At 38.4% G+C, this 23,758-nt stretch overlaps 1 protein-coding gene across 2 annotated transcripts in view; it reads right to left on the reverse strand.

Annotated features, from left to right (window-relative positions):
• NLGN4X (neuroligin 4 X-linked) overlaps nt 1-23,758 on the reverse strand; it is a gene marked incomplete at both ends in the record, with an annotated part of 135,588 nt that overhangs the window by 67,298 nt on the left and 44,532 nt on the right. Inside the window, one exon of one of the 2 annotated variants that reach the window (XM_084306532.1) lies at nt 87-146. The exons of the other annotated variant lie outside the window; for it this stretch is intronic. Within the exon in view, the coding sequence (XP_084162658.1) occupies nt 87-146 (60 nt within the window). The remainder of the gene's footprint in view (nt 1-86; nt 147-23,758) is intronic. 2 annotated transcript variants of the gene reach the window in all.

Genomic DNA, 23,758 nt, shown 5'->3' on the forward strand with positions numbered 1-23,758 from the left:
ATAATTAATATTATTAAAATAAAAATAATTTTTTAAAAAAGTTTATGTTCATGCATCAGGGTTGAGTTTTGAAAAAAAAAAAATACCTTCATCTTCACCACGATCATTACTGGTTATATCATCTGCGCTTTTCTTTGTGTTGGCTCCTGGGTTCATATTGAGGAGGAGAATAAAGGGAAAAAAGAGAATTCAAAAACAGCAGGTTCTCAAAAATAAAAATAATTAGAAAAACATTAGTTAAAAAAAATGTAACAAAAATGTCAAAACCTGTTACATTTGAAGTTGAAAAACAAAAAGGATGCAAACTGCACATAAACATAAAATGTCAAGAAGAACAAATTGAAAATATTTGAAAAAATGTATTATATTCAGTGACAATGCAGTTACTTCAGTTAAAAGTGCTAAAAAAAAAAAAATTAATGTGCTATTAAAAAAGAATAATATAAACAAAAAAAACCCAGTAAGTATGGTTTCTACATAAGAAATGCAATTGATTTCTGTCACTTTGAAGAAATAATGGCTTCAGTCACTGTCTTCAATAACATGTCTTCATGTTATTCATCCTCATGAAGATTCATTAACGATTAGCCACAACCTGAATTTTAAACGGATTCAATTCAAGTAAAATTGGCATTGAGTCTTACACAACTTGAATGGTCTAAGACAAACCATATAGAACTCCTTAAATTTTATATTTTCTTCCCAAATAAACAAAAAAGATATGCAAAAAAGGAAACTGAAAACATAGGAAAAACACAGAGTTGAGCAGAGTTGAGTCAATCCCTGACACAAAATTTGTCAAAAAGTAGCCCTAGTTTGTATTATACCATGTACCATACTCTTTAGATTAAATGAAAAAAATAACTGAAAATAGTTACTTACCATGGAAAAGAACTTGCATTTATTCGTTTAAAAATTTGGTAAAGAATAAATTTTATTTTTTATTTAATGTTTTAATGTTCTTTTACAACAAACTTTTGAGGCATATACATGCATACGAGCATATACCCCCCTCCCCCCCATGTCCGCACATGCCTGCATTTATGGGAGGAAGATGAAATAAGCATGATAGTTTTCCCCACACCTCTCCTTGATAAATATATCTGTTTTCTGACTTTAAAAAATGACACTAAACTACCTTTGTCACATTATGTTGTGCTCACTCCTGTAGCAAGTAGCCTTCTGCAATGTAAAAGGTTATACGAACAGTGAAATATGAACAAGCACAATTTGTACATTAGTTTAGAAATGAAATATGGCTACTAAATAAATAATGTTATGTCACCAATTTAACCATATATTTTTTTATTTGTCTTTATTGGGAACTGTGTTTTCAAGATGGACTGAAATATACTTGAAATATACAATATTCAAAATATACAATATATAAAAGTCACTTGACTTTGAGTTTGCATATGAAGTGTGAATATGTCACAGATATATAAATGCTATTAAACTCTGTATTTTAAATAAATGAACTTGTCCTGGTTTCAGTTAGAACAGAATTAATTTTCTTCCTAGTAGCTGGTGGAATGCTGTGTTTTGGCTTAGGATGAGAAGAGTGATGATAACACCCCGATGTTTTAATTGTTGCAGAGCAGTGCTTATACCAAGCCAAGGACATCTCAGCCTTTTGCTCTGTCCTGCCAACGGGAAGGCTGGGGGTGCAGTAAGAGCTGGGAGGGGACAGACCCAGGACAGGTCACCCAAACTAGCCAAAGCACTATTCCATACCATCTGACGTCATGCTAAACAATATATAGGGGTGGCTAGCCGGGGGGAGGGGGCCGGACTGACCGGGTTAGGCTGGGCATCGGTCAGCGGGTGGTGAGCAATTGCATTGTGCATCACTTGTTTGTACATATTATTAGTAGTAGTACTATTATCACCATTGTATTATTATTATTATTATTATTGTTATTATTATTTTCCTGTCTTATTAAACTGTCTTTATCTCAACTCACGGGCTTCACTTTCCATTTCTCTCCCCCGTCCCAGAGAGGGAGGGGTAGGGTGAGCGAACGGCTGCGTGGTGTTTAGCTGCCGGCCGGGTTAAACCATGACAAAACTATTAAAAACTATTAAATCACACAGAATCACAGAATCACAGAATTAAATAAACTATTATAAACAGTAAATAAACTATTTAAACTCTGCATTTATAATATTAAATGTTAATAAAATTATTTAAATGTTGTTATATAATTCTGTATAATGGTTGGTCATTTGACACTGTGCCTTTCCTGTGTAAGGCAAAGGGTATGTTTTGCTGATTTGAATGAACTCAGGATAAACTCAGGCCTTTTTTCTATTTATTTTAGAAAAACTTACATTTTATTGCTGAATATCTTCAGATATTCCAGTATTAAGTTTTAAAGAATTTTTAGGAATTAAGTTTTGTTAACACAGATATTATTTATTTTTCTTTTAGTCATAAAGTTAATAAGGTTGAAAAAAAATTTAGTGTCCTTTAGTCTTACAAGCAGTCTAATCAACTTACTTGGAGTGGTGGGAAGTAGACTTTATTTTTAAGTTAAGTTAATAATTTTATGACTTGCTTTTACTCTTCTAGCCCTTATAGCCCTCCAAATTAAAGGTTCCAAGTAAATCTCAATACGTAATTGTAAATAAGAAAGAATGTGCTTAATGGTTGTTAAAGTACTTAAGACATATTAGTATGTCTTGTTTGGTTTATGTTTTGTTCACTGGTTTGCTTGTGTCTTCTTGATACAGCCAGCATAAAGTTTTTCTATAGAAATAATCTGGAACCACTGCTGTTATATATGCTAACTGAAAAATGAAATAAAGCAATTGAAGTTACAGTAAAAAACATTTTTATTTTGTTGATTGAAGTAAAGGATTAGGAAAGAGAGCGCTAATCAGTTGAATGTGAGAAGCAGGAGATGAAACTCTTGTGCACACAAAACCTCCTGTACACACAAAAACAGTTCAGTTGCACACAAGTTATTCTGTATGTAGTACATGAGTACGTTCAATTATATCTACTAAGTATATAATTAACAAGGTGAAATATCACTGTCAGTGAAATATATTTGTTCTCTAATCTATCTATTTGAGAAATGTCAGATAGAGGTTCTAAATCTCAGTCACTATTCAAGTTTTGCATTACTTTATTCTTTTTTTCTTTTTCCTTTTCCAAGTTACTTATAGCCCAAAGGTTGAATCCTTCCTCAAGTGCTACACAAGCTCTCTGGCTCATATTTCCTTTGAATATGATTAAAAATCTCATTCAGAAGTAGATTTTCTGAAGTTGCAGGTTTTCTTAGACATATTTATTATTCATGTTAAATCTACTTCCAATAAGATAATATATATCATATATATGGAATGCAGTCAGGTCCTATTTGCAGTTTACCAGTGCATTTTAGCCATCCATACTGAAGATTCTAATGACAGCAAAAAATCATCAACTACTGTTTCAGCTGAAGCCAAGCCTTTTTTTTTTTTTTTTTTTTTTCATTTTATATGTTCCATCTGTCACATGGTAGACCTTTGTCCCATGTAATTATGTAATTTTGGGAAAGCACTCAGTTTTTCATAAATCACACAACACATTATAACACGACCTCCCAGTTTCACACAGAACATGTTCAATCTTCTGGAAAGGTCCAGCTCAGACTTGGTTAATACAGGATTTAATAGTCATTCTTTCTGTGATATGTGATATTTCTTATTTATGCAGACCTTTCAATAGATCTCTAAAGCTCTTGGTTTCCTATCCCAAGAGAGTTATTATAGTTTTACAATAGCTCAAGTCAACAGTTCATTACTGTCTCAAGGGAGCAATAGGAAAGCGGAATTATATTTTCTGCATTTCTCCCAAGACTGGTGGGTTAGCTTTATCTTGATTCTCACTTAGCATACAATTGTTAAATCCCTGGTTTACAACTATGGCCAAGACTCTCTAGATACCTTTGTAGATGTACCAAGAAGCTCTCACTTGGCTGTTGAAGAGAGATCAAATGAGGCATGTAGGCATTTCAAATAAAAGTGGAAGAAAAAGATAATTAACAGACTATTGAAAAGATTATTGAAGAAAAAGACTATTGTCTTAGAACCTGTCTGTGGATCACCTACACTAGAAGACATATTAAAGAAAAGCAATCACCTCCTTATGTATCTGTATTTTAAAAAGCCTGCTGAATTTATTTGGAGAGAAATATATGCACACTGGCTACATTGAAATGTCCTTTAATTCTTACTTACCATATACTGCCAATGTGTGTTTGCGTTTATGGTTGGGTGTATATATGTGCAAAAATATATACATATATGTACATGAAAATGCTCTTCATGGTTAATAGACATCCAGAAAAAAAGCATGGGTTTATTTTCTGGAACTCTCTTCTCATAATGGTGCTAAAATGAAATTAAAATCTGACAATTTTACATGTAAAAAATGTAAGTGTTTGCATTCATTGTCCACATGCATAACTAGGTAATTTCCTTTTATTTTCTGAGGTCAAAAGTTAAAAGACGACAAACGTATTTTGGAATTCTCATTTTCAGAAATGAAACAGAAAAGCAGAAAATATATATTAACAATAGTTTCTTTTACTGTTCTGGACAACTTTTTCTTTAGAAAATTTATCTGGTTAATGACACAATAATTGAAGTAAGATTTTATTTTTTGATATACTTATTTTAGTGAAAAAAACAGTAGGGTTTTTATAATTGATTGTCAGCACATTTTTTCTTGATGTAAATATTTGCAAACCTGCAGAAAACATTGCAGGCAACTCTTCTACACATGCAATTAGCCTCCATTTTAAAATACAATGCATCTTTAAAATAGGAGTTTCTGCTTTAGTTTATGCAAAAGTATGAAACAGTATGCTAGGTGAAGATTACTTGTATATCTCTAAGAAAGGTTATATTTCTTTCACAGAGTTGTGTCGCTTCTGTATGAGGTTGTACAAGTGTAGGACTGAGGACATATTAATCTTCTATCATTTCCAAAAATTAATAATAATAATAAAACCCATTCAACTTACTGTTTTTCAGATTATTGTTTATTACTCTGATAGTAAAGATTCTGACTTCCCTGCAAGAATTACCTGTCAAAGGATAGAAAATGATGGATTTTTAGTAGATTGGTTTGCCTTAGCTGGAGATAATCTGACAAATTCAAAAATCACAGGACAGGCAGGTAAGCAGGCATGCTAGCCATCATCCTTGCTTGCAGGAGTCCAAATATTTCAAGACATATGCAAGATCTCAAAAGACTTTATAAGTCTTTTGAATACAGGGTACAGGGTTTTTACTAAATGCTCATATCTTGTCCTCAGGGACAGATAAATTGTAGTAAACAGTCAAGGGACTCAGTTTATTCATGATATTAAAAGAAAAATAAATTAATAGCAAGTGATTTTAACATCTGTTACATGTACATCTTCTGGAAAACTTTAGGTTTAAAGCATAAGGGAGGATTAAAAGAGGGACAAGAAATAGAAGAAGCTGTGATCTCACTGATTAGTACATTAAGAATGCACTTTTTTCCTCTTTTGTGAGGAAACTGATTCAAGCATTGTAAACATTATCATAAAATTATGTTGGATATCATGATACAAGTTTATAAGAAAAAGAATTACATTTTGGGGTAAGAATTTCCATGAATAAACTGCATTTTATTTATTTATTTATTTATTTGGTATAGATTTTACAGATATATAAATAAATAAATATAGATATTTATTCATTTGGTATAGATTTTAAAAATGTTAGAACTTCTTCAAGTATTTTTTTTTAATTTCTCCTTTCAGAATTTAATCCTTTATACATTGTATGCAACTCCTATGAATAACTTCATTCAAATATTCCAATGCAGTCATTTGACATAAATTAGATGTTTCCCATCTCTCCTAGTTAATAAGACTTATATTCCTACTACTCTAGATGATTTTTAGTGTGGAAATCAATGAAAGCTTAGAATTTCACTTGATTTTTCTGGAATTTGATTTGTTTGGTTTTGTTGTAACACTTACATTGTCTCTGAATAGCAGAAGACACAAGATTACAGTGGCCATTATTTTGATACCATTAACAACAAAAACAGCGACAAAAAACAAATAATTGTATTGAAACAGTCAGCTCTGTACAGCAGAAACATTTGCCTAAATAACAAGTAACATGATTGGATTTGTTTTCCTCCACAGCATTTTCTTAATGGCTCCAGCTGCACTAAAAACATCATTAGAATTTCAGACCTCAGCAAATATGTATCTGCTGCTATATAGACAGGAAAAGGTTGTTTTGTTTGTTTGTTTGTTTGTTTGTTTGTTTGTTTGTTTTGTGAGATTGATTGTTTTTCAAGAAAAAAAAAAAAGGAAAGGATTAAATGACAACTTTGTGTCATATTAAAAACAGGATGGACAGAAAAATTGCAGCAAAAATCTCTGAAGAGTTCTGTGTTTCATGAATTAGTGAGAATTAAAAAATAAAATAAGATGTTATTTCACAGTCTTCTAACAAATGTGTTAGAAGAAAAAAAAATAAATAAATCCATGCAGAGACTTCTACAGATAACTAAAATTTATCAGGTTGTAAAATAGATAGCATAAAAAATATGAAATTCTAATATAACCTCAGCTCTGTATTATGCATTGTGTATAGCTTTCAATTACATGATTGCCCATGCATTAGTTTAAGAAAGATTGCTTGCATTTTTCTGTGCTGTAATTATTCCATATACAAAGATTGAAAGTGGGATGAAATTCATCATATTTTACAGGTCAGTGTTGTTGTCTTATTGTTCCTCCCAAATAAGACAGGAGTAATGACTGCTCTATGCCCTATATTATGTGTTCCCCACAAGCTGTTTCCCTGGGTAAAAATAACTACATTAAATCAGACCTTAACTAGCTTTGACATGCTTTAAAAGAGGTTATAGAATCATAGAATCACTTCCCAAGTTGGAAGGGTCACATAAGGATAATTGAGTTCAACTCCTAGCACCACACAGGTTGACCCGAAAATTCAGACCATGTGACTAAGAGTACAGGCCAAATGATTCTTAAACTCTGACAGGCTTGGTGCTGTGACTACACCCCTGGGGAGCCTATTCCAGTGCGCGACAAACCTCAAAGTGAAGAACCTCTTCCTAATATCCAGCCTGAACCACGTTTCACGTTCTTTCTGTACTGTGGTGCCCAGAACTGCAAACAGTATTCAAGGTGAGGCTGCACCAGCTCAGACTAGAGCAGGACAATCACTTCCCTCAACCAACTAGCAATTCCATGCTGAATGCACCCCAGGATACAGCTGGGCCTCCTGGCTGACAGGGCACACTGCTGGCTCACATTCAGCTTGCTATCAACCACAACATCCAGGTGTCTCGCTGCGGAGCTGCTCTCCAGCATCTCATTGCACAGTCTGTACATATAGGTTGCCCTGTCCCAGGTGCAGGACCCGGCACTTGCTTTTGTTAAACTTCATGCAGTTGGTGATTGCCCAGATGTCCAGATGTCTAGATCTCTCTGCAAGGTCTTTCCACCCTCAACAGAGTAAACAACTCATCAACAAATTTACTCAAAACACCTTCTAGTCCTACATCCAAATCATTTATAAAAACACTGAAGAGAACTGGACATAAAATGGAGCCTTGGGGAATCCCACTGGTGACTGGCTGCCAGCCTGATGTGGACCCATTTACCACAACCCTTTGAGCCCTACCTGTCAGCCAATTATTCACCCATACATACTGCTGTTTTTGTCCAGCTGTATGCTGGAAATTTTGTCCAGTAGGATTCTATGGGAAACTGTCAAAAGCTTTACTGAAATCCAAAAAGATTACATCAGTTGGTTTCCCTCAATAAACTAGATGGGTGATATAGGAGGTTATATCTTCCAACAGGTTAGTACAGGGCAATGAAATATATTAATTGTCACACAGAGTGATCACGTTGTTCCAGAAAGTTTCAGAGAAGGAGGCAACCACGTTAGAAAGGTAGGAATGTTTTATACATAATTATTTAGTAGTGTTTAATAGCAGTTACTAGTTTTGATTGATTGATAAGGGAGTTCTTTTCTTACAAGTTTATTCCAAACCATTGTGTTGAATTAGATTAAGCTCAACGAAGAACATATTATATTTATGCAAATGCAAGTGCAGGGAAAATTTTCAGACTATCTGTACAGTTGATATGTGATCCTGACAACTGGCTAAGACCAAAAAGAGCTTACAATAAATAGTAACAATATTTATCATTCAGGAGCTATGCCGTTACATAAAGTTTTGGCCTGAGTGCACTCTGATAATACTATTCTGTATTCATATTAGCAGCTAATTCCCATTAATCGTTCTTTATAAATTTCAAAAGATAAAGCCCTCATTTATGTAGCTTTGGATAAATAGAGCATCCATTTCTTTCAGTCAAAGATTTCAGAAAATAAAAGCTTGTGGCAACCCATAGATAAAGATATTTTAATAGGACAGAAAAGGAAGAATACTATTAATATTAATATTGATGATGATCATGATACACAATGCAATTGCTCACCACCTGCTGACCAATACCCAGTGTGTCCAGGTTTTATGAATAATTCATCGTTACATAAATAAATACTTTAAAAAATCTGAACAAAAGTCTGTAAGAGATTTATTTTAATCTACAAAAATTAAAAATGTTTTGAATAAAAAATAGTGAAAATAATTTTAAAAACAATGAAATCACATTAAATCACAAAAGTTAATACTTTTTTGATAGATTTTAATATATAAATCACTATTGTTTTTGAAAATTAATAGCTATCATGGAAATAAGTTAGTTACATATGTTCAAGAAAAAAAGAAGTATCTTTGTTATGCAGTTACACCACATATAGAACTTACATTCTTCTAAATAAAGTACATTGCTTTGACAAAACTGTCTACAACCGCTCAGAAGAAAGAAGGCTTTGTGCAGCCAGCTTATCCTTTCACTGACCTCCAACACATAAGGGTAGTTTTTTTTCAGTTCCATTGTAACTGAATCTGCTCTGTTTGACTGAGGACTGGACTGAGCCTACAGTGTTTAATGAAACATTCATTAAAAAAACAAACAACAACAAAAAAATCATATAGTTATTTAAATTAAGTCAGGCAGAAATACTTTTTTTTTTTTTACTTTTTTTTTCTGTACAAGGATCAAGAGCAACACAGTCAGTATGAAAGTGTGGCAGTGACCTCAGACAGCTTACATTTCTCTCCTGAACTGGTGCACCTGATGAGGTGTGAATGTAAAAATGCTAACGTCTGTATGCACAATACTGGACAGCATTTGCTTTCACCCATCTCACCCCTCTCACCAGTGAAGTCATTTTGAAATTCAGAAAAGATATCTATATGCTACTTTCCTGAATCACAAAACTGCGAATCCAACAATCAGTTCTTATATATATTGAAATATTTAAATAAACACCCTTTCCTTTTCTATGTATTGCCTCTAAGCTGGCAAAACTCACAAAACTCATAGGTTTTTAGCATATGAGCAGTCCTGTTGACTTCTATGAAAATACCAGTATGCACTGTGATGAAACTGACTTCAGTTCTGATACTTTTGCCACCTTTGCCTGAAAAAAAAAAAAAAAAAAAAAAAAAGGTCCAAGAACATGTAAGTCCCTGTAGGATATACAAATCTCACTGCAGAGTTTGTCCAGAAGTATATGTAACATACTATACTGGCAAATGAGCAGGTATAATATAAGATATGGGCAATGCTTTCTCCTTGCTGCCCTCAGGATCCTAAACTGCACCATTGCATTGTCACTGCAGCCAAGGCTGACCTTGAGCTTTACATTTCCCCATCAGTCCCTCCTTCTTGGTGAGAATGAGCTTTAGCATAGCACCTAGCACTCTTTGGCTCCTCTGTCACTTGGAGAAGGGAGTTATCATCAACACATTACAGGAAATCACAGAATCACAGAATTTCTAGGTTGGAAGAGACCTCAAGATCATCGAGTCCAACCTCTGACCTAACACTAACAGTCCTCCACTAAACCATATCACTAAGCTCTACATCTAAACGTCTTTTAAAGACCTCCAGGGATGGTGACTCCACCACTTCCCTGGGCAGCCCATTCCAATGTCTAACAACCCTTTCGGTAAAGAAGTTCTTCCTAACATCCAACCTAAAACTCCCCTGGCGCAACTTTAGCCCATTCCCCCTCGTCCTGTCACCAGGCACGTGGGAGAACAGACTAACCCCCACCCCGCTACAGCCTCCTTTAAGGTACCTGTAGAGAGCAATAAGGTCGCCCCTGAGCCTCCTTTTCTCCAGGCTGAACAAGCTCAGCTCCCACAGCCGTTCCTTGTAGGACTTGTTCTCCAGGCCCCTCACCAGCTTCATTGCCCTTCTCTGCACCTGCTCAAGCACCTCGATGTCCTTCTTGTAGTGAGGGGCCCAAAACTGAACACACTACTCGAGGTGCGGCCTCACCAGAGCTGAGTACAAGGGGACAATCACTTCCCTAGCCCTGCTGGCCACACTGCTTCTTATGCAAGCCAGGATGCTGTTGGCCTTCTTGGCCACCTGAGCACACTGCTGGCTCATACTCAGCCGACTATCCACCAATACTCCCAGGTTCTTCTCTGCCTGGCAGCTTTCCAACCATTCCTCTCCCAGTTTGTAGCTCTGCTTGGGGTTATTGCACCCCAGGTGCAGGACCCGGCACTTGGCCTTGTTGAACTTCATACAGTTGACCTCAGCCCATTGGTCCAGCCTATCCAGATCCTCCTGCAGAGCCTTCCTACCCTCGAGCAGATCAACACACGCACCTAACTTGGTGTCATCTGCGAACTTACTGAGGGTGCACTCAATGCCCTGGTCCAGATCATCAATGAAGATATTAAAGAGGACCGGCCCCAGCACCGAGCCCTGGGGAACACCACTAGTGACCAGCCCCCAACTGGATTTGACTCCATTCACCACGACTCTTTGGGCCCGGCTATCCAGCCAGTTTCTAACCCAACGAAGCGTACGCCAGTCCAAGCCAAGAGCAGCCAGTTTCTTGAGGAGAATGCTGTGGGAAACGGTGTCAAAAGCCTTGCTGAAGGCAAGGTAGACCACGTCCACAGCCTTTCTCTCATCCACCAAGCACATCACTTTGTCATAGAAGGAGATCAGGTTCATCAAGCAGGACCTGCCTTTCATAAACCCATTTCATATATCCTGTCTAAACCCATTTCATAAATCCTGTCTATGCCCTGCTGTGCTGTCCCTCCAACAAATATTGGTGTGGTTTAAGTTCCCTATGAGGACCAAGGCTTGTGAATATGAGACTGCTTCTGTCTGTTTATAGAAGTCCTCATCTGCTTGTTCTTCCTGGTCATGTGACCCGTAGCAGACTCACACTAAAATGTTACTTGTCCCTGCCTTCCCTTTAAGTCTGACCCTTAACATTTCTGTCAGCTCTCAGCTATCCCCAGGCAGAGCTCCATGCCCTCCAGCTGCTCATTGACATGGAAGGTGATGCCTCCTCCTCATTTCCCCTGCTTGTCCTTCCTAAAGAGCCCGTATCCTTCCATTCCAACACTCCTGTCATGGGATCTATTCCACCATGTCTCTGTAATGAGGTTATAGCCCTGCAGGCATGCATATATCTCTAACTCCTCTTGTTTATTTCCCGTTCAATATGCATTAGCATAGAGATATTTGAGGTGGGCCCCTGAGGAATTTGACTTTCTGGTTGTAGTGGCTGGAATTCCTTTGTGCTGCTCTTCAGGTGTTCTGCTAACCTGTGACCATTCTCCAGGCTCTGAGCATCTATCTGGCACTGATATCAAAGTTGGAGGAGCAGGATGTACTGAGGTTCCCCTTCCCCAGCAGCTCTAGTTTAAAATCTTCTTTACCAGGTTGGCAAGCATATGACCAAATATGCTCTTCCCCTTCTCCTGCCAGAGAAGGGGAAGAGCATCAGCTGCCAGCAGACCATATTTCTCAAAGCAAGTCCTATAGTCTATGTAGCTGAACCCCTCGTGTCTGTGGCACCAGTCCTGCAACCATCCATTGATTTGCCAGAGTGGTTGGCACTTTCAAACCCCTTCCCTTTGACTGGGAGGACTGATGAAAAACTACCTGCATTCCTGAGTCCTTTACTGCTGCTCCCAGTACTGCTACTATTAGTAATTAGTACTGCTACTAGTAATTAGTACTGCTACTAGTAATTAGTACTGCTACTATTAGTAATTAGTACTGCTACTAGTAATTAGTACTGCTACTAGTAATTAGTACTGCTACTATTAGTAATTAGTACTGCTACTATTAGTAATAGTACCCAGTACTATTACTGCTGTAATATCTCTTGATATTCCTCAGACTGCTAGTGGCTGCATCTCTTATGCCTATGTGAAACAACAGCAGTGGATAACAGTCAGACTGTACAAGGCTCACCTTGGTGAAATCCCTGATGCAAGCCCTTCATAAGCAGCAGACCTCTCTCAAGAGAAGGTCAGGTTGACTATTATATGCCTCTGTACCTGAGTTCCAGGATTTTATCGGTTTACAAATGTTAAAGCTGAAGAAGGATTGTTTGAATTCATGCATGTTTTATAATTATTAGTTGCATTATGCTAACTTCAAAACAGATGGCCAGAATCATGATTTAAGCTTTTATATTTCAACATCACAGCATTTCTCTCACTAGTATCTGCTCCAAGTGATCTCCATAACTTGATAATATTAGTTAGCTGATTTTGATTTGTAATGTTTTGTGGATTATATAACTGCTCTAGTGAAATAATCTTTTCTCTGTTGCACAATGTTAATGATAATTCATGTCTCAATTTAGTTTTCCATTCTGCTTTCTAAATTCACTTGCAGAATTTAAGCTTTGTATTTCCAGTGTTGGTTTCATGCTTTACCAGAAATTTAGAAAAGAACCACAGTAGCTTGTAAATTTTCATTATGTGACAAAAAGTATAAGATTAGAATCAATTATTTTATTATTATTTTTTTAAAGAGGACTTATATGGTATAATTACTACATTGCATGTTAAAACATATAAATGTTAAACATATAAAATCATATATTGATATAATAATTATGTTAAGTAATATGATTTTACTATTTTGCTTTAAGAAAGACAAGTTGAATTTTGCATTTAAAGGGAATCATAGGAATTGTAGAATTATACATTGAATAACAAGGATTGTACATGCAATGAGTTATGAGAAATCAAATTCCAGTCTTCTTTGCATAAACATAAATGAATAGTTCTTACCAAAAAGAAGAGGTCAAACTTTTATTCTTTTGGTTTCTTTAAAGAATATTATTGTATGCATACTGGTGAAATCTACTGCTATATGTACTTGAGTTCCTACAGGCAAAAACTAGAACTTATTTCTGCATTTGTATTCAGTTGTAAAAGAGATCTGAATGTTTCTTGACTCAGTTAGTGCAATTTACAATTTTAAACACCTACCATCTGTTTGAGGAAATTAAATATAATTGGGCATTTTGCTGAGGAAAATAAGATACTGGATGTAAGTGTGTTGAAGGTCACTGACAAAGTGAGCTAGCGAGGGTGTCCAAACTATATCTGCCTGTCTGGTTTTGTTACTCAGTCACTCATATCAGTACTAAAGAACACTTACAAAAACAAAACAGATATATTGGCACCACAGCCAGCTTCCTACCACTGACAGCATCAAGAAGAAAATATCACACTTCAAAATCCAGAAAAGAAGGAAAGAAGGAAGGAAGGAAGGAAGGAAGGGAGGGAGGGAGGGAGGGAGGGAGGGAGGGAGGAAGGAAGGAAGGAAGGAAGGAAGGAAGGAAGGAAGGAAGGAAGGAAGGAAGGAAGGAAGGAAGGAAGGAAGGAAGGAAGGAAGGAAGGAAGGAAGGGAGGGAGGGAGGGAGGGAAGGAGGGAGGGAGGGAGGGAGGGAGGGAGGGAGGGAGGAAGGAAGGAAGGAAGGAAGGAAGGAAGGAAGGAAGGAAGGAAGGAAGGAAGGAAGGAAGGAAGGAAGGAAGGAAGGAAGGAAGGAAAGGAAGGAAGGAAGGAAGGAAGACTCTTTTACAGGCATAAAGCCAACTGCCACAGGCCAAATTTTGTTACTTTTACTGTGTGCGCATGTGTATGTATATGTGCCTGTGTGGCATTTGCCATGTTCTCCATGCTCCTTTTAACATGCCATACCTGGACCTTTTAGCAACATGGGAAAATGATGAGAATGTTCAATGTTTTGCTTTTTTTTTTTTTTCTTTTCTTTTGGGTGCCACCAGTATTGTCAACAAACCATGATTAAAATAGCCATAGAAAGCAGAAGAAGAGAAAGGAAGAAAATTCAGCTTATTGATTACCACAGTCATTGAATCCCTCAGAAATAAGAGAAGCCATGAAAAATTGGATATCTTGCATATTTTTTGTGTGTAAAATTTTGTGTTTTGCTTGAATTTCAACATAAATTCTGTAATAGATCCTCATGTAATCAGAACAATGTTTATACAAAGATTATCAACAGCTTCTCATAGCATTAGTGATGGGTGTGCTTTGATTTTGCACAATTTCTAAAACCTGTAGCACATTAGTTTTGGCATATGTTCAATTATTCCTGCAACAAAAGTATAATTCCACAAAAGTTGTACCTAAAGTTCAGTGCAAACATATTTCTGCATTTCAGCATTTAAATATAGCTTTGCTGTCATACACATTTTAACTGATACAATATTCATAGTGACCAAAGTGCACTGCCCCTCTCCGTCCCATATTGACTTTACTGCATTATATCTCTTCTTGCCTTTATTATTAATTTCTGCTATTAAAAAAAAAAAAAAAAAAAAAAAAAAAAAAAAAGCTATTCCAGTAACAACCCTTAGATTTGGGCTCCTGCCTTTCCTGCCTTTGAAAATAGGTTGTAAATCCATTAACATCAGTGGTATGGCACAAAACAGAGTTTCCTCCACCTGCTGTGGCTGTGATTGAGTGATGGGGAAGACACGATTTTAAGTCCTTTATTTTTGGCAGTAGAGGTTAGAAGCTGCTGCATGTAGCAGATTGCAACCTTCCATAAAGCATGTGGGAGCCTGCAAAGTAGGGGCCTGTAAAGCAATTTGGATGAGGGGCTGTTGGACGGAGGTTGTGCAGGACCCATCCAATGCACGTGGGTCAGGCTTGCTCTGGTTCAGTCGGTGTTAAATCACCTTGGTGGTGCTGGGGAGATGTTCCCTGTTTTTCTGAAGACCCATCCAAGCCCATGCTGTAACTTGCTAGAATATTTCAACTTACAAAGAATCTGACGGGGTTCTTTCTCTTAAAATAAAATGTTCCTTCTCTGAACAGAAGCTCACAGATTTCCACATCAAGAAAGTGACATCATTTGACAAGTTATTTTCTTTCTTCATTGTTCTTCTTTCTTCATTGTTCTTCATGATATTTCATCCTCTATCATCATACTTTCTTCACACCGGGCAGCTTTCTAAAATGACTTTTTTACAATCAAGACTTTCTTACAAGTCTTTGACCCTTCATTCATGTTTTTATTCCATGATGTTCAATTTTTTTCCATTTTTTTCAGTTAGCTATACTCTAGCTTTATGCTTAACTACCCATAATACATATTCTACTACCCTAGACTATCAAATTAAGTAGAGCCCATGCTGTCTTCAGTTATTGCCCATCTTCAGCAATTCAGTAGTAACTTAACGTTATTTCATTTTCTGTGATTTCATATTTGTTAATTTAACTTTGTTCTTCATTTACTCTCTATTTCTTCTCTGGGTATCTATTTTTATAATAAAAACAACAAGATAATGTTCATTTATCTTATTAAAGTAATTTAATTAACAACGCAAAAGAAAGAATCAAAATAATTTACATTTTTGATAAACTGAAGTGTCAGAAGACGAAATGCTAGCACATATATCCTTAAATTCATTAAGGATAAACCATATTGTATTCTCTAAAATGTTTTGAGGATAAAATTGTTGATTTGTCAGGAAAACAAAACAAAACAAAACTTCAGTGGCTAATTAAATTAAGCTATTATAATATGAGATTAGTAGGAACAGATAATGTTCATATTAAAATCAAGAAAAATAATGTTACTATAGCCTAAGGAAAAGAGAAATTAAAAGCATCATAAAAGCATTTAGATACATTGATAGAACCCACAGCTGTCTTTAAAGAAAAAACATTGCTCTTTGATCTGCTAGAAATCTTTAAGCAGTTCTAGAGAATACTTGCTAAAAAGAAACTTGCAAATAAAATTTACTGAGTTTTCATAAAGTATTTGATAAACCCACTTTGGTGGGAAGATGTTGAGGATATAACATTCACAGAGAAAGAGGTGAAGTAATGCCGTGGATTAAAAAAATAAAAAAAATAAAAAATAAATAAAAAGCTATACAGAGTATGTTAAATTGTAACCAAAAGTAAATTTTCAATGTTGCAAAAGATTAATGGTGTAGTGAAAGATTCTCTACATTAATCTCACATTGTTTAACATTTTGCTAATGACCTGGAAAAAGAAGACAAATGATGGTATCTTCCAGTAACAGAAACTACATGAGTCAAGACCAGAAAGAATATTAGTTTACATATTAGTTTACAAAGCTAGATAAATGATGGATGACACGTAAGGTGCTGCTTTTCAAACTGAAGTCAACATACATCTAAATGCCTACGGAATGTGACCTATTTACCCCAGCAATCTTCTACAGTTAGTCGAGAGAAAGAATGTCTGCCCAAGGTTGAGATGAATTGTAAAATAGGTGTGCTTTTTTCTCTTTCTTGAATAAAAAGCAAGACTAGCACTGAGATGGAGGTTTAAAGTAGGAAGTTTATTGTAGGAAGTGTAAAAATGAATCATCATGCACAGTGGAAACAACTTGAGCTAGAAATACAATTTCTAAGTCCCAAAGTATCCACAACTTCCAAAAAAAAAAAAAAAAAAGGCTTGAGTGTTTCTCTAGTCATAGCAGTGAGAAGTGAGAACTGTTAAAACAACAACAACAACAACAACAAACAAAACAGTCCTGAGAATGTCAAAGCATATTGTGAAGTAATTCTGAAAATATAGTAATATTTTACATTAAAGCATAATAACCAGATATGGCAGGTCTTATCAGAAATGATTGCAGTGGGTTTATGTGGCAAGGTTTTGGTAGCACGGAGCCATGTGGGTGACTTCTGCGAGAAGAATCCAGAAGCTGCCCTGTGTTAGATAAGGGCCTTGCCTTTGGCCAGAGCCAAGCCAGTAAGCGATGTTGTTTGTGGTTCTGTGAGATCATATTTAGGAAAGGGGAAAACAAAACAAAACAAAACAAAGCAAAACAAAACAAAACAAAACCTGCTGGGGAACAGCAGCTGGGAGAGAGAGGAATGAGAAACAGCCCTGCAGACACCAAAGTCAGTGAAGGGGGAGGGGCAGGAAGTGTTCCAAGAAGTATCCATGTAAGTCCCCTGTGGGCTGTGGTGAGGACTATGGTAAAGCAGGTTGTCCCGGCTGCAGACCATGGTGCACCATGGTGGAGCAAATCTGCATGCTACAGCCCATGAAGGAGATGACAGTAGGTGGACCTGCACTGAAGGAGGCTGCAGCCCTGGGAAAACCTCTGCTAGAGCAGATTTGGGGCTGGAGCTGCAGCCCCTGGAGAGGAGCTCATGCAGGAGCAGAGGATCTGGGGGAACTGCCACCAGTGGGGCACCCATGTTAGAGCAGTTTGCTCCTGATGGGTGGACCCCATGTTACGGACCCATATCTGGAGTGGTTCTTGAAGACCTGCTCCCTGTGGGAAGCCCCCACAGGATCCTTTGGGAAGGACAGCATCCTGAGGGAAGGGCTACAGCAGGGGAAGAAAGTGACCATGAAGGATTGGCAAAGAAGCATTAAGGACTGACAGCCCCTGTTCACCATTCCCCTGCACCATCTGGGGGGAGGAGGTGGAAGAGGGTGGATGGGGGGAAGTTGCTTTTGGTTTCATTCTTTTCTTTATCACTTTTCTAGCTTGTTAATAATAGGCACTGAATCTTACTGCCTCCCTACTCTGAGTCTGTTTTGCCCATCACAATAATTGTTGAGTGATCTCTCCATCTCTGTCTCAACCCTTAAGTCCTTCACACTGTATTTTCTCCCCCTTTCTTTTTGAGAAGGGGGAGTGAAAGAGCGGCTGTGATGGAACTCAGCTGCCCACTCAAGTGAAACCACCACAATGATACATACACATTGAGTTTTATTTTCACACAGAATATAGCAAAAAATATAAAGTCTTACATCAGTACTCTAAATTGTTAGAAGAAAAAATGGGCTTATTATTAAAAGAGATTGAAATGAATTTGATCTAAAGAACAGAAATATAAAAGGGATAATATTATTGTTCCCCTATGTTATGTGTGAGGTAAGACTTAGAGTAACATTTCTGTGAACACAAGTGTTAAACTCCTAAACTCTTCTAAATAATTTGGTATGTTTAAAATTTGTTCATCTTCAATAGTATAAAAACTTTTTTTTTTTAAAAAAGCAATGAAGTCATACAACAAAGAAAGAAATACAAAACATTTAACATTTTGTATTGTTTTAATCATATTACACCATTTAACTGACATTAACTACTCTACAGAAGACAAAACAGATAGTTATGATTTTTTATTTTATTGACTCAAGTGGACTGCTTTATATTTAACATTATTCTTATAGGGCAGAAATCATGGACTGTATGTTTCACAAAATATATCAACAACCAACTACCTGGGAAGAAAACTGCAGTGAAGGTTAAATGTGACAAGTCTTTTTCACTATCAGGATTCCTTATTCTGGTGCATTATAAAGCAGCCAGCTTGAGAAAAAGGACCAGGATAAAAATTATTGTAATAGTTTTATAAAACAATTTAAACTTCAGTTTTAATGATGGCATGGAATAATTTGACTTTTGCAGCAACATAGTTGTTCAAGATGCAACAACAGTGAAACCAAAAGCAGGTGCTCGAGTAATACTAGGACTGAAGACAGGATCCATTACTGTCCTGAGCACTCACGTGGAATGACTTTTCTAAATTTGATTTTCAGTGAAAGAATGGCAAGGGGTACTTGATACCAGCTCTACATTTTTATTTTTTTATTTTTTTAATCACAGGAGGATCCTTTCTGCCTTCTCCTAGTCAATTGTCAATCTCTTAGAGAGAGTGCAGCAACAGAAAATCAGCTCCTCTATTTCACTGCCATCCCCATCCCCACAGTACAACAAGCAATGAAAGCACTGGGTACATGGTGGAGGGCCTTCATTTCTGGCTTTTTGAAAATAATTTCTTAGAGAAAGAAATAATCCTTCCTTTGTGAGTGCTTATATACTGAATGAGCAAAAAGATGCAAAGTCATAACGAAGAGATATCTTTGCTGTAATGAGTATTTGAAGTAAATTTACTGCTGAGCTTCCATATTACATATTTACAATCCTAATTTTAAAAATTAAAACATTGCTTTCCTGAAAGTTGTGTTTTGATTTTATTCTGCATTTCATTGTATTAATTGATTTGTAGCTTGACATTCTCTTCCAAATTTAGAATTATTAAAAAAAAAAATCTGTGTTACTAAGGGATAAGATGTGATCTTCTCCTCATCTTTAAAAACTTATATCTGCTTCACAATAGTCTTAAAACAAACAAACAAACAAACAAAACCTTTCTCAAACCATAAAAGCCAAACACATAAGTACTTGCATGCAAGCACACAAAAAAGTAAAGCCAAATTCCAAGGAAAATTCAAATTTGCAGAGGAAATATGTGCCTGCTAGTGAGCATACTTTTAGAATGAACACAGTAATAAGTGGCGTACACAAATGCTGGTCCTGAAAGAGGCACAAGGAAAATCACACTAACCAATAGAGAAAACGGGATTGACTAATTCAGAGCTAAAATGGCCTGGTAAAAAAAATGCATTGAATTGTAACAGAAAACCAAGAAAAGATGTGGGCCTGACATAAAACTGGCAACAACAATCAAAAATATTTTGACTATGTGTATTAAGCTTCAAAATATAATAATAACAACAATAAAGGAATAAATCATGGAATCACTGAACTGTTTGATTAGTTTGCTTTGGAAGGGACCTTAATGATTATCTAGTTCCAAACCCCTGCCCATGAGCAGGGACACCTTCCACTAGACCAGGTTGCTCAAAGCCCCAACCAACCTGGCCTTGAACACTTTCAGGGATGGAGCATCCACTGCTTCTCTGGGCAACATGTATCAGGGCCTCACCACCCTCAGAGTAAAGAATTTCTTCAGAATATCTAGTCTAAATCTCTCCTCTTTCAGTTTGCAGAAGTTACGCCTTGTCCTATCACTACACTCTCCAGTAAAGAATCCCTCTCCAGTTTTCTTGTAGGCTCCCTTTAAGTACTGAAAAAACATTGTAAAGTCTCCCTGGAGCCTTCTCTTCTCAAGAGTGAACAACCCCAGCTACCTCAGACTGTCATCATAGGAGAAGTTTTCTAGCCCTCTGACCATCCTCATGGCCCTCCTCTGGACTCGCTCTACCAGGTCCCTGTCTTTCTTTTGCTGGGGACCCCAGAGCTGAACACGGCACTCCAGCTCAGGTCTCATGAGAGCAGAGCAGAGGGGAAGAATCACCTCCCTCCACCTGCTGGCCGTGTTTCTTTTGATGCAGCCCAAGATAGCTTTCAGCTAAGCCCATGATGGCTTTCAGGACTGCAAGCAAACACTGCTGGCTCATGTTCAATTTTTCATTCACCAGCACCCCCAAATCCTTCTCTGAAGGGCTGCTTTTAATCCACTCATAGCCCAGCCTGTATTAGTGCTAGGGATTGCCCCAGCCCAGGTACAAGACCTTGCTCTTGGTCTTGTTGAGCTTCATGAGGTTCTTACAGGCCTACCTCTCAAGCCTGTCTATCTGGATGGCATCCCTTTCCTCCAGTGTGTCAACCACACCACTCAGCTTGGTATCACCAGCCAACTTGCTGAGGATGCACACAATCTCACTGTCCATGTCACCAAAAAAAGACCTTAAATAATACCAGTCCCAATACCCAATAGCCTGAGGAACACCACTCATTTGTCTTTCCCTGGACATTGAACCATTAACCTCAACTCTTTGAGTGCAATCATAAAGAAAATTTCTTATCAACCAAGTGGTCCATCTAAATCAAATCCATGTCTTTCAATTTTAGAGACAAGCATGTACTATAGGGCAGTGTGAATGCTTTGTAAAAGTCCAGGTAGATGAGGTCAGTTGCTCTTCCGTTATCCGCCAATGCTTTAAGCCAGCTGTAAGAGGCCACCAGATTTGTCAGGCATAATCTGCCCTTAGTGAAGCCATGATGGCTGTCACTAATCACCACTCTGTTCTCCATGTGCCTTGGCGTGGTTTTCAGGAGGATCTGCTCGATGATCTTGCCGGGCATAAAGATGATGGCAACTGTCTTGTAGTTGCCTGGTACTTCCTTTTTCCCTTTTTAAAAATGGGGGTTATGTTTTCCCTTTTCCAGTCACTGGAAACTTACTGGGCTGCTACGACTTCTCAAGTACGATGGACAGTGGTTTAGCAACTTCATCTGCCATTGCCTTCAGGACTCTTGGATTCATTTCATCAAGTCCCATGGACTTGTGCACATTCAGGTTTCTGGTGGATCCAGATCAAATTGGATCTTCTCCTACAGTGAGAGATTCTTCATTCTCTCAGTCCCTGCCTTTGTCTTCTGGGACTTGGGCTATGTCACTAGGTGACATAGGTGCAGGTAAAGACTGAAGCAAAAAGTCATTCAGCCTTCTCCATATCCCAGGTAACCAGGTCTCCCGTTTCCTTCTGGAAAGGGCCCACAATTTCCCTAGTCTTCCTTTTATCACTGACATACCTACAGAAGCCCTTCTTTGTTGCCCTTGACATCCCTGGCCAAATTTAATTCTAATAGGGCTTTAGTATTCCTAACCTGATCCCTGGCTTCTCAGACAATTTGTGTGTATTCTTCCCAGGCTACCCATTTGCTCTCTGTAGTCCTCCTTTTTCTGATTGAGTTTGGCCAGGAGCTATTTTTTCATTCATGAAGTACTCCTGGCATTTTTGCCTGACTTCCTCTGTTGGTTTTACTTGGGTGGGAAGCTGAGTTCTACCATGGCCACTCTCTCACTCCCCCTCCTCAGAGGAGAATGGGGAGAAAATATGAGACAAAGGGCTCAAGGGTTGAGATAAGGATGGGGAGCTCGCTCAACAATTATCATGATGAGCAAAACAGACTCAGAGTAGGGAGATAGTAATATTTATTGCTTATTGCTAATAAGCTGTCACAAGAAGTGAGAAACAAAGGAATGAAACTGAAAAACCCTTCCCCCCCATCTGCCCTCTTCCACTTCCTCCCCCTCAAGTGGCATAGGGGAATGGGGAATGGGGCCTGCAGTCAGTTCCTAACACTTCATCTCCACTGCTCCTTCACAGTCATTCTCTTCCCATGCTCCAACGTGGGGTGCCTCCCACAGGATGCCATCATTCCCAAACTGATCCTGCGGGGGCTTTCAACAGGCAGCAGCTCTTCAAGAACTCCTCCCACATGGCTCCGTAGCATGGGGTCCACCCATCAGGAGCAAACTGCTCCAACATGGGTCCCGCACACACAGCAGCTCCTGCCAGGTCACCTGCTCCTGCGTGGGCTCCTCTCCAAGGGCTGCAGCTCCACAACCACCACAACCTCCTTCAGTGCAGGTCCACCTGCTCCACTGTGGTCTCCTCCATGGGCAGCAGCATGGAGAACTGCCCCACTGTGGAACATCATGGGCTACAGGTAGACAGCCTGCTTTACCATAGTCCTCATCACAGGCCGCAGGGGACTTCTGTTCCAGTGCCTGGAGCACCCTCTCCCCCTCCTTCTTCACTGACCTTGGCACCTGCAAGGCTGTTTGTCACTCTTCTCTCTCTCCCAGCTGCTGTTCCCCAGCAGTTTTATTTCCCTTTCTTAAATATGCTCTCACAGAGGAGCAAACAATGTCGCTTATTGGTCCGGTTCTGGGCAGCAGCAGGGCCCTTACCTAACATGGGGCAGTTTCTAGATTCTTCTTTAGGCCTGTCAGTTTGACCTCAGTACCAGGGAAGCTCATGGAGCAGATCCTCCTGAGAGTCATCACGGAGCACTTTCAGGGCAAGCAGGCGATCAGGCCCAGTCAGCATGGGTTTATGAAGGGCAGGTCCTGCTTGACGAACCTGATCTCCTTCTATGACAAAGTGACGCGCTGGGTGGATGAGGGAAAGGCTGTGGATGTGGTCTACCTTGCCTTCAGCAAGGCTTTTGACACCGTCTCCCACAGCATTCTCCTCAAGAAACTGGTTGCTCTTGGCTTGGACTGGCGCAGGCTTCGTTGGGTTAGAAACTGGCTGGATAGCTGGGCCCAAAGAGTTGTGGTGAATGGCATCAAGTCCAGTTGGAGGCCAGTCACTAGTGGAGTCCCGCAGGGCTCGGTGCTGGGGCCGGTCCTCTTTAATATCTTCATTGATGATCTGGACCAGGGCATTGAGTGCACCCTCAGTAAGTTTGCAGATGACACCAAGTTAGGTGCGTGTGTCGATCTGCTCGAGGGTAGGAAAGCTCTGCAGGAGGATCTGGATAGACTGCACCGATGGGCTGAGGTCAACTGCATGAAGTTCAACCCAAGTGCCGGGTCCTGGGGTGCAATAACCCCAAGCAGAGCTACAGGCTGGGAGAGGAATGGTTGGAGAGCTGCCAGGCAGAGAATGACCTGGGAGTGATGGTGGATAGTCGGCTGAATATGAGCCAGCAGTGTGCTCAGGTGGCCAAGAAGGCCAATGGCATCCTGGCTTG

The sequence above is a fragment of the Netta rufina genome, assembly GCF_964035555.1.
Source record: "Netta rufina genome assembly, chromosome: 1".
Classification (NCBI taxonomy): Eukaryota; Metazoa; Chordata; class Aves; order Anseriformes; family Anatidae; genus Netta; species Netta rufina.